The sequence below is a fragment of the Hypomesus nipponensis genome, chromosome 1, assembly GCF_054491055.1.
Source record: "Hypomesus nipponensis isolate SF chromosome 1, ASM5449105v1, whole genome shotgun sequence".
Lineage (NCBI taxonomy): Eukaryota > Metazoa > Chordata > Actinopteri > Osmeriformes > Osmeridae > Hypomesus > Hypomesus nipponensis.
Genome location: NC_140361.1, coordinates 6165656 through 6177726, shown reverse-complemented (window position 1 = coordinate 6177726; position 12071 = coordinate 6165656). Strand labels below are relative to the sequence as shown.

The following is a 12071-nucleotide window of genomic DNA, read 5'->3' as shown; positions in this document are numbered from 1 at the left end:
ATAGGGGAAGCATATAATCTTTGAATATACCTCATCATTTTCAGAGTGCCGTTTTCAATCAATGAAATGAGCTGTTCCCAAAGGTTTAAGAAATCTTCAGAAAGAGAAATGTGTGAATTAATTCCAAGGTAGAATCTAAATGTACTGAAGTAGCCTATTACTCCAACCAATCCCAATTTGTAACCATAGACAATAAGGACCTCTTAGTCATAAAGCTTTTAACGAGGCTACTTCATAACAAGGATATTTCCAAACCACCTCCCCTAAAAATGAACAAATAACATGTCTCTCACTCATCTTGGTCAGTCTTGGGGGCAGCATGACAACAGCAGTTGTCAAGGTTTTCTCGAGGTTGAGTCTATCCAGCGCGCCATTTCAGCAAGTGGTCCATCGCTAGTCTTCCTTCTTCTCAAAGCTACCTGGCTGCCTATAGTTGAAATGAAATGGTGAGTCATAGTGAAAACTGGTGGGGGAGAACAGGGGGATGCACCCGGAAATGAATATTTTTTTAAATGGTCATAACTTCAAAATAAACAAAATATGTCACACCAGTGACCTCATTAAATGTTTGCCTATGAGATTTAAATATATGTATATAGGCCTATTATTATTAATTTTTTTATTTTGAAAATCTTCCCATATAGGGTTGGCCTACAGTACTTGTCCCCCCGGTTGGGAAACAAACTGATCTACTTCACACATATTTGTTCAGTCTTCTAAAGGTGGCGTAATTACATATAATATGTGCAATCGTTCAACCTGCCATTTAGCATGTACCGAGTCTCCTCTCAAGTTTCCTGAGGAAAATATCCCTCATTTCATTTCACAAATGGTTAGAGTCACTCCATTAATGATATGCGTTGACTTATCAATTTGCGTGAGTAACCTGCAGACATCGAAGCCGAAGCTGTTGAAAAATTACCTTGATGGCTCGCCATGCCACACGAATCTATCTTAGAGATGATTTTATTGCATGGTTACCTTAGGCAATTAAATCTATAAATCTTAGCTGTCAGTGGCTTGGCTCTGTGCCAGAGACTGTTGGGAAACAGCGACAGTAAATAAAAAGCTTCTTCCCACCTCGTTTGGGAAATTATTTAGTAGGTGGAAGAGCTGTCCCGGCGCCAATGACTTTCACTTAGAGGAGCTTGAAGATTACCAAGCACATACTGATACACAGTAGCCTACATCCACACACGCACGCACACATACACACACACGCACACGCACACACTAAGCCCTTCCAATGCTAGAGGTACCTCATAAATGAATAAGGCTTGCTGGAGCATGCAAATTGTTCCTGTGATGAATAAATAAGGGACCATTGGCTCCATAAGGATGGTTGTAATGGTGTCACATAAGGAGCAGTGACCACAGGCTAACTCAGATGGAAATGTCTAATGTCTGTGATTACAAGGCTTTATTATACAACAGGGCCTTAAGTGTATGTGAGTGTGTGTGTGTGTGTGTGTGTGTGTGTGTGTCAGATCCCCTGAATCCATCAGTTTAATAAGAGAACATCCTTAAGGTCCGGGGAGGTCATACTCTAACAACAAGGAATACATATTCTACATGTAAATAAAATACATAAAATACAATACAGTAGGTGCTTGCATACAGTCTTACCAGTATAGTAAAGTGTAGGTTACTGGAAGGGGTTGCTCATCAAATGAGTGTATTTTTGGCTACAGTGGTGCTGGCTTTGTAAAATAAAATATGCATGCAAACAAATGGTGACTACGAAAATTGGATTACAATTATGAATCAGAGTTAGAAGCGTGTACTTCATACCATTTGTATTTTATTTTATACAGAGACATTAAACATTTAAAAACAACAGAACTATCCTTCGATTTTTGTTCATTACATATAACAATTTTATTATAAAATAACCATACAATAGGCAAAAATAATGAGAATAAAAAAATGGCAGAACTTGTGCAACACATTTGAAATACAAAGCTAACCAGGCAGGAAGATTCTTTGATACATACAACGTATTGTTCATGAATCTTTACAATGATACGTTCATAAATCCATAGCATGACAGTTACCCTGCTTGGTACAAAGAAATGAATCTAACTAAAAATCTACAGCATGCCCCAACTATCGTTAGACATCTGTTCGCAGATCTTAGCATTTTTTTTTTAAATTAACAACATTGTCCATTTTAAACATTTGTTGAGAGAAAATGCTGCTTATGGGGATACCCTGCTCTATCCCGATGCAATAGCAGTTAATATCTTTCAACATTGTGTAGGAATGGGTAGGTAGCGTTGAAGCGTTTCAATAAAGCTGGAGCCTCGAGGAACTGTCTTTCGGTAAACGTATGGCTATTAGCATTGTTGTCTATCTTTGCTAATTTGAGTCATTGCTTTTGGATATTCATTTAAACAATTCATTTTACAATGCTGAATTTCACAGTTTTTTAACATATCTGAAACTTTTCTAGAACGAACCATGATTGTACAGTCTAAAACAACATTGTAGCAGTTCTAATGCTCAAACAATGGAGATTGATCTTTGGAAATCACTCTACAAACTTTTTTTGTTCCACAAAATATTTGGCCAACTGAAGTACTGTTCTACCTCAGAATTATTGAATATCGCTTTCAGAAATACAGCTGTATCAAAAGCAAATCAGTTTCCTCCAAATGTTCAGAGAATTTGAAAAATGTATGGCTGTAAATTGCAGTTTGTTGTTTTACATTACTGGAAGCACAGCCATGTTTCGTAAATGCCTTTTTTTCCTGTTACAACCCATATTGTACCATAGCTGACTCAAACTGTACACTTGACTCATAGTCAAACCTCATAGTCTCTCTTCACAAAAGGGAAGTGGTGGACAGAATAGGGAGACAAGTCACAATGGGTGACCTAGGAAGGACTCTGACATGCAGAGGTCACACAGGAAGAAGTTTGGAGGGAAAGAGCTTGTTGTCCCCTTAGCAACGGTCCCACGGCTGGCTTAAATACTCCCAACAAGTATCATTCCTCTGTCTCTTTCCTAAAACTGGTCTAACGTTTGGATAAGTCACAACTTTGTGAAGGAGGCACATGCTTTCAGATTAGCCCCATGTCAAAAATAGTCACTACTGTCCTACAATGTACTGTGTCAGACAAAAATGTATCATGTTACTTATAATACATAATACATATGATAGCGTATGCCAGAAATGACCAGATGATTTGGTACATCTGTTGCAATATTGCAGGTTTCAAGCCAGCATGATTTTTTTTGCTATTTTATGACAACAGTACATTAGAGAACCGATGCAAATTGGTGTGCGCCAGTTTAAGGCACAACGATAAGATAAAGTGGTATGTCCAAAACAGTTCACATTTTCTGCGTACTGCCTGCAACTATTTAAGAGTTGTACCTACTAAAAGCACAAAGTAAATGTATGTGGTTAAGGATGTATCTTAAATCTGAGTGTTCCACAGAAAAAGGAAGGATGCTTTTTCAGGAGTATTCAAACTCAACCTTCCTATCATGTCAGTATGACCCCAACCACTGTCACGGTTAAGATAAGGATTTATGGTCCTAAATCAGTCCCTAAGGAGGATAACATTCCCCTGGAGAACACAAGACACTGTCAGAGATGGAAGGCTGAAGATGTGTGCAAAATCACAGCTCTGCAGTAGGGTCAAGTCAAGACCATTGACTTGATATTTACAAAATGTAGCTACTTGTATTAGTGTTCGAATTGATCTTGGGTGGGTCCCCAAGGTAGACGGTGAGTTAGGTGGTGGGTATCACTGATACCACAGGACCCCCACCATCACATGTGTCCCTTATCGGGCTCCCCTAACTAGAATCGGGGGTCTAGCCCCCCCAGGCCCCTCAATTTAAACACTGACTGCATCTCTACTGTACAGTTGAATTTGCATGTATTCTGCTTTGGCTCGGCCAGGCGTCATGGTATTATTTCCACTCTGGTACAATGGTGCATATCAACAGCTGAAATAAAACCTGTATTAAGTATATGAAAGCATTGAAAGACTTGGACTTGTGTGTACCACACAATTTGCGAGTTTTGGGTCTCTTCCAGTAGTATCACTGCACAGGTGCAATATAGTACTTGACCCAGGTCTGAAGAACATACACTATGGATCATTCTGTACATTATAAACAGATAATAGATCTTTGAATGATACGTGTTCTGCATTTTCTTAATGCATGTTAAGATACATTGCTCAAACAAACACACATATGATGAAGGAGGGTGTGACCTATTTATGATGATGTCATGTTCCACCTGCTGACTGTGATGTACAGAATGTCAGCAGTTGATAAACCAGGGGTCAACAGGTCAGGGCTCTATGTTTCCTACTCCACACCACAGCAGTCTATTCAGTTAATCAATTTATGGAAATTACGTTCAATCAACGACAAAGCAGGCATTCCCCATAATAAGCATGTGATTTGTGATGCCTTTCCATAACTACACAGTCCTAGCGATGCTAATCTCACCTCATCTTCACTGCTACCCTACCCACATTTTGCATTCATGTTGTTTGACAAGGACCACACGCAACATGTGTTGTGGCAGGCAGCAAGCTATAGCTAGCCTAATTATCTAACTGCTATATGAATCAGGGAGGGTCTGTAATTGACCCGTGTGTTGTGGTCTCGTGGGTGTTAGCAGACAGTTATATCCATCGTTTCTTGTCATAGCACATTGGGAAAGGGGGAGCCTGGGCTGGCCATTAGCAAGAGATCGTTGGTCATTATACTTGTTGTGGCTGAATGCTGGGACAGGGCAACACGCCTATTCAATGACATGACCGTGTGTAATGGGAAGACTTGCTGCCAATAAATAAATCTTGTTTAAGCGTACACCCAATTTGTCAATTTTTCTTTCTATGTAAGTTGGAGCCTTGGCTTAGACCAGAGAACTTGCATCTACCAACGTCCAAAAAACACATTTTCAATAGGTGATTCAAACTTTTCAAAAGGGTAAAGCGGCCCTCAACACAGGCACTTACTGTTAGGTGGGAGATAATTACCCTGAAGGAAATACATCCTTTGAAAATGTGCACTGCATGCAAGCATAGTTGTGCACTTTGGGCTACCACTAAGAGGAATGAGAAGATGAATGGCATTTTGAATTAATTCCGAAACATTTTCTTTTGAAATCTTATGATCTTTGATTTTCCCAGAATTGCACTATGGCCTAAAACATTTTTTTTTTTACAAATTCACAAGATTTTTGAGGTTTAAATGTTTCAAACAATTACAACTAATTATGTATTAATAGTGTTTTCTATTACTGTAGGCCTTAATAAACTCAAGCTTGAATTTGTAGCTGCAGTCAACATTCAGCCATTTAGAGGCTCATTGATTGATAAATATTAGTATTGATAAATATTTTATTAAGCCAATTTCTTGAGATCCCTCCAAGAGATAGTTGATGACCATAGTAGCTGCCAAGAACCCACATTTCTGTGAACACAGACTCATATGGTTACACACACACACAAACACAGAGTTGGGAGAAGCTAGATAACTCCCTGGCTGGCAGTTTGGGACATTTTGACAGTAAGTGTTAATTTGCATAAAGACAATAAACACTTCTATTTTGTTTCAACACCTATTCATGATTGTGATATAACACTGGATTGTTAAAAAAAATGCTAATCAGAGACACATCATGGACAACCTCAGTTTCATTGTATCGCTTCTCATTCATGGTTTTCCCCCCAAGTGATTTAAGTTTGGCTAGGACCTCGTACACGTTTCCACTAATCTAAAAGATTTAGAATTTTCATTTGGGTAGTTGGTTGCTCTACAGTTCCACAGTTCCAAAAAACAACACCTAATAACGTTACATGTAAAAATGATTAATGATTCAAACATCAAGTGATTCTTACAATCCAGTAATTTTTTTGTCAGATATTGGTTTGTTCCGTTTTCATTTTTTTGGGGACACTCCAAAATATGTAATTGGTTTGATGACCTCATTGTATTAGGTAGAAACTCCTTTAAAAAGTATTTAACAAGTAGGAAACACTGCATGTGCATTAAATGCCTCTCTCTGTACTGTCAGTGCCTTTCTTGCCCAAACAAAAGTATTTGGGGGCGAATATTGCAGAGCGGTTTGAAGTTCTAATCTTAGGTCATGTTAAATATCTCAGAACAACCCATATTTACGATCATCATCATCATCATCATCAAAACAGCGATGGTTAGAAATTTGATACAAGTCAGTCACACATTTGCAATTTTAAAGCCAAGCCTGGTATCAGAATTGCCAGTAAAAAGTACATGAGTAATTCGTGGTTTTACGAAAAAAATCTAATATACCAATATGGTATGGAAAAATCATTTAGATTCATTCTTGTTCTTAAATATAGACTCTTAATAATTTTCACTGGATCCAGAGGCACTTTGTATATTCAGAGTGAAAATCCTATTTCACATACATCCTCATTGTCTCACATACACATTCAGCAATGGTAAAATGATGAATGGAAACACTTGGACCATGCAAAAGCACACAATCCCACCCCCCCTCACCCCCACCCCCCCACACACACACCCTCAAGTCCTCTCACATTTACATGAAAATACTTACAAAGAAAACAACCTCACGCACACACGCCCTCCTAGAAATCAGTGTGTGTATAGTACAACAAATCTTGTTCGAACGATCAGGCCAATTTCAAATATACTGACAATTAGATGTACAACTAAGCACAGAACACAGATGGCCTTTATGATGTCATCACCTACGGATTAAGTGTTCCCAGTGTGAACATGCACAAATGACCCCGCCCATATTTATTATCAAAGAGTTGTGATCTACACACACCAGGTAGGCGGGATGAGAGATCAGAAACCTAACCCTCAGAAGCAATAACAGAACTTTCCAGATGACCAGTTTGTAGTTTGTGTTGGTATGGTTGGTTTTTGAACAAATTCTGTTAAAACAGGAAAGTTACTGGATTTCAACATGTGGCGCATGACTTGGTGAGCGATCCTACCTCCAACAGACCTGTGCTGGTCAGCCTTGTTTTCTTTACTGGGAAGGAGGTTGTGACCATCAGAACGGTGGACAAGGTCAGTAGTGAGAACAGGGGAGGCAGACACAGAGCGGATGGTAAACTTGAAGGAAACTGGAGACCTTTGATGTTCTGATGTGTTGAGGGGAAATACTGACTTACTGGGTATGGGGGTATTTGGGTCAGAAGGTAGGGAGATGCTGGCTGGTAGGTGGGTTGTGGTTGGACAGAAGAGATGCTGGTGGAGGTAGCGATGAATGTGAGACAGTGGCAGGTCCAGTTGCACTGTGGTCCCAAGCCCGGGCCTAGTCCAGCCTCAACCCAAATCCTAGGTTCAAACTCCAATCACAGGCCATGGCTTCAGTTCTCATCCCAGTCCATAATCCCAAGATCAGACCCAAAACCTAGTCCTAGCTCCAGTCCAAGGCCCAGTCCCAGTCCCAGGTCTTAGTAGACCAGCACTATAAAAGGTGAGCCTCGATCCTGAGCCAGTGCAGGCCTTGTCTGATGTAACGCACCAGGTCAGTCATGCTGCTCAGCTGGCTCAGAGGCTCCAGCACTGAGTCCAACTCCTCAAAGAATTCTTCAGGAGGAAAGAGAGGGGAAAGAGAAACACAAAGATAACAACAGCATGAGTCCCTACTTGTACGGTTGAGAGCGATGCAGTAAAGGTGATGTGTCCAAATGTGTGTGCTTGAATACACTTTGTGTATGTGTGTCTCTCTCTCTATGTGTGTGTGAAAGAGTAGGGGAGGTGAGTGTATGTGTGTGTGCCACTGTGCCTGCAGGTGCATTAGGGAGACTAACATTTCTACAAGACATGATAACAGGTCACACTAATTTCAGTCTTTTCTCCATTTCCCTTTTCTCTGTTCTTAAGAAAACACACATTAACAGTGGATTTAAAAGACGCAGCATGCCAGTAGCCAGTGCACCTGTGTGCTTGCATCTTATGTGTGTGTGTGTGTGTGCATGTGTGTGTATGTGAATAGAGCAGCCCATCTGGACACACAGTCATAACTCGAGCCGTTCCTGTCTCATTTCCACCAAAGACTATGTCACACAGGGCAGGTTGAGCCCATTAGGAGATCAGCCAGAGAGGAGGGGAGAAGAAGAGGGCATCACAGCAGCTGTTAATGGGCTAGCTAGCTTCTTCTTAAAGCTGTCAGAGGTCTCTCTCTCTCTCTCGTTTTCTCTCTCTCTTCTCTCTTTTTCTCTCTCTCTCTCTCTCTCTCTCTCTCTCTCTCTCTCTCTCTCTCTCTCTCTCTCTCTCTCTCTGTCTCTCTCTCCCTTACACACACACACATGCATTCGCACACACTAAGCAGACTTTAATCTACAAAGCCACAACTTCATAGGGAATGGACATCAATGTACACACATCCATGAAACCCACAAGGGTACAGACACCGTGGCTTCCCATGGCCTGAATGTCATTCCAGTGTTGGTGATATGCTGACGTGACTGATTTACGTGTGTTTAGGTTATGTGTGTGTGTGTGTGTGGAGCGCCTCCATAACTCTACCATGGCTCTCGACGGCCAGTCTCTCAGCGGTGTCCCAGTGTTCGTAGCTGCGGAGGATGTTGTTGGTGATGTTGACGTGGCTGGCCGCCATGTGGTGGATCCTCTGGGGGATGGCCACGCTGCCGGAGGGGGCGGAGCCTGTCTGGCCGGACACGCCGCCGCCGCCGCTACTGCAGACGGAACTGACCGGAGACGGACTCAGAGAGAGGGGCGATGGGGTTCCGGTACTCCTGGAATGAGATCCCCACATGAAAGGTTAAACACGGTTTGTTGGTTCTTTGTCTGGTGATAGTGTTGTTTGTTCACCGGATATCACCCTCTAGAATGAATGGGAATTGACAGCAATGTAGAATCCCAGAGATAGTCTGTATACTGTATACCTCAGTCGGATGTCCAGAAAACCGTGAATGAACAACACCTTTGAAGCGTAGAATTAACAGAATGGGCACTGCATCCTGTTTTATTGAAAATTCACACATGAATGAAGGCTTTTTGAAACTTGTAGCCAAGGCCTGTGAGGTTTGGAAAACTGGAATAGTGAAACCTGCGCACATAAATGTAAATAGACCAATTAGTTTACAGCTGGCGGCATTACTGTTTGAGCTAAGACTCTTTTTTTGTACTTTTACATGAAACCGATGCATGTCCTCTCGTCGGATTTAAAAACACTTTTTAGTGGGCGTAATCATTAACACTGATCTGGCCTGCATAAAGTGCAGTGAACTGGAGGGTATTTGTGGGCTGACACCTCTAGCCTCGTTCTCTGTCAGCTCTCCTCGGCCATCAATCAGCTGACGTATTCATCAGTCTGTTAGCTGCGGACGCAAACGACCCGGCTTGGGGTCCTGTAATTCGCTGCGAGATTGAGCGGCTTGCCGCTTCGCCCCGTGAAGTGAAATTATGTTCCCTGTCAACACCCCCTGCTCTCACTCCTCCTCCCTCTCCCTCTCTTTATTTCTCTCTTTCTCTCTCTCTCCTGCCTGTGGAGGTTTCACTCAAATAAACAAAGGCTCCAGGAAAAAGGAGGGGAAAAAAAGGAGATTGATGATTGTCAAGGAGAGAACAAACAAATAGAAGGAAGGATTGTCAGAGAGAAGAGGTGCAGTCGGAAATCATGTTAATCAGAGCTCCATTGGGTATCGGGAACCCAGCCGACAAGGTAAAGGGGGATTAGGGAGCCCTGTGTGGGGTTAGCGTGGCTTGGGTGGACCCTGGAAAGGGCTGGAGGAGAGGGTGGATAGCAGGAGGTTGTGTTGATCAGAGCTCCAGCAGGAAAGGGAGCTAGCTTGGCAGGGTAAAGGGGGGATTAAGGAGCCCTGTGTGGGGTTAGCATGGCTGGGAAAAGGCCCTGGAGAAGACTGGAGGAGGCTGGGGAAAGCCGTTAAAGCCTGGAGAGTGGAAAGTTAGGGGGGCTAGGGAGGGCTACGGTGGATGTTGAGGCTGGGAAAAGGCTGGAGAAGCCATGGATATGAGGCTAATTGGTTTTGACAGCTCCTCACACAGTCGAACAGCAGGCCTGGGCCGGGCTAAGGCCGTGAGGGCTGAGGAGGAGCTAACCCTGGCCTTACACCAGACAGGCTGGAGGAAGAGAGTGGCTGGCTGCCAAACACACACACACACACCCATGCACACACACACACACACCCATGCACACACACACACACCCATGCACACACACTCTTGACTCACAATAGGACCACCTAGTGCTCCAGTGCAACATAGAGGACACAGGGTGGAGGCATTACATCAAGTTGTCTTTCTTGTTTACCTAATTACTGCTGAGTGTTTTCCTACAGGCACTGTTGTCTTCCCTGAGATAAATAAAATGCCATTGAGTTCAATGGAATTGAGCTGAATCCACTGAAGATCACAGATGTAGAACAGAGCCCTATTAACTCTATGCTTTACACCCCTCAGGAGCATGACAGATTCAGGAGAGTCACATGACAGGTTAAGTGGATACTCACTTCCCATTGGCTCCCCAGGGTGAAGGTGCTTGGGAACTTTTGGAAGAGTTCTGAATCAGGAAGAGAGAGAGTTTGGTTAGCATGTAGGAGTTGGCTGCATTTTTGCTGACATGCAGCATACATAATACATCAACGTAATGTAAACAGTGGCAAATTAATTTAAGCATGCTTTGACACTAACTATGCATGTATATAATTGATATAGCTAATTTGCACAGCAACAGAAAAATAAGACAAATGGGGTTTAATAACTTCATGCAAAATTAATGAGGGGAAGTAATTCAAACAAAAATGAAATTGTGTTCAGAAATCCTAATTGGCTTTGCATGTTTGACAATTGATATTTTTTTGCCGCAAAGTTAATTAATGCATTTTTTATGTGTTTAGGCCTACTATATACAGCAATCATCTTACAAATTTCTCATAGAGTAACTAGCCAACAATTGCATTTGATGCAATTTTTATTGTCATAACACATCTCCATAACCTTCCTGGGCAAATAAGGCCAAGGCGGTATGCGGTGTTACCTTGAAATACTCCATGAGGGAACGAGAGTATTTCACAGCATGGTCCTTCTTCAGCTTGAACATTCTTAGGTACAGCAGAGATAAACATCGATTGCTGTGAACAAACAAAACAAACAATTACACACCCCACATCGGCAGCACAAGACAGTCTTTCACTGTATGTTCCATGCCCCTAACAAAACCTCCTCTATGACATCTTTAAAATATAGATTGTATCATTGTATCTCTGAATGTCTGTAACTATCAACAGAAATCTAAAACCGTTCCATTGGTAATTATACTCTTCATACGATGTATGTAAGTAAATCCTGCGAGTCACATTCCAAACAGGCCTTGCTGTCACGTCTTCTCACCCTAACATCTGTGATGGGCTGTATGCAACATGACACAGCCGGGAGGAAATATTTCATTATTCTTTAATAGCTTAATGAAATAGGGGGATAATGATCCACTCTAAGCTGATTAAGTGCTTCCACACAGTTTTAAAGCTCCCTTCAAGATACATAAGATCCGATTGGCAAAGGAGGAGTGATGGCTGATGGGAGATTTAAGAGGTGTCAGAGCTACGTGTAGGGTTTAGCTGCTAACGTCTTGACGAGTTGTCTGGATTTCACTGAAATCAGTCTGATCAGTGATCACCCACCCACACACACACACACACACACACACACACAAACACACACACACACACCCACACACAAACACACACACACACACACACACACACACACACACACACCGGCCTGTCACTCTATTATAATATCTTCCAGCAACCTGCCGTTGCCTGTTCACCGCGCTCCTGCACAAGAAATAGACGCTTAGATCAAAACCCAGCAGGGAGAAACTCACCACAACACGGCTAATTTCTTCTCAGCAACCGTCGCCGAGTGACTCGTGAAGTTCTTTAACCTCATGGCGTACCTTTAAAGAGAGCGGGAGCAGACAAAAGAAAAGCTGATCACAAATCGCAGTCACACACCACCTCTATTCCCTTGTCAGACTTCCAGTCATTTCATTTAGTGTGACAAAGGGACCCAGTGACCGAGG

At 42.2% G+C, this 12071-nt stretch overlaps 1 protein-coding gene across 1 annotated transcript in view; it reads right to left on the bottom strand.

The window, feature by feature from the left end:
• Nucleotides 1–6545: 6545 nt before the first annotated feature.
• The window catches only part of aff2 (AF4/FMR2 family, member 2), a 122256-nt gene continuing 116730 nt past the window's right edge, over nt 6546–12071 (bottom strand). Inside the window, exons 17-21 of the mRNA XM_084666948.1 lie at nt 11874–11945; nt 11025–11118; nt 10498–10547; nt 8531–8760; nt 6546–7588 (exon numbers count right to left, since the gene is read on the bottom strand). Of these exons, the coding sequence (XP_084523074.1) occupies nt 7467–7588; nt 8531–8760; nt 10498–10547; nt 11025–11118; nt 11874–11945 (568 nt within the window). The 3' untranslated portion in view covers nt 6546–7466. The remainder of the gene's footprint in view (nt 7589–8530; nt 8761–10497; nt 10548–11024; nt 11119–11873; nt 11946–12071) is intronic.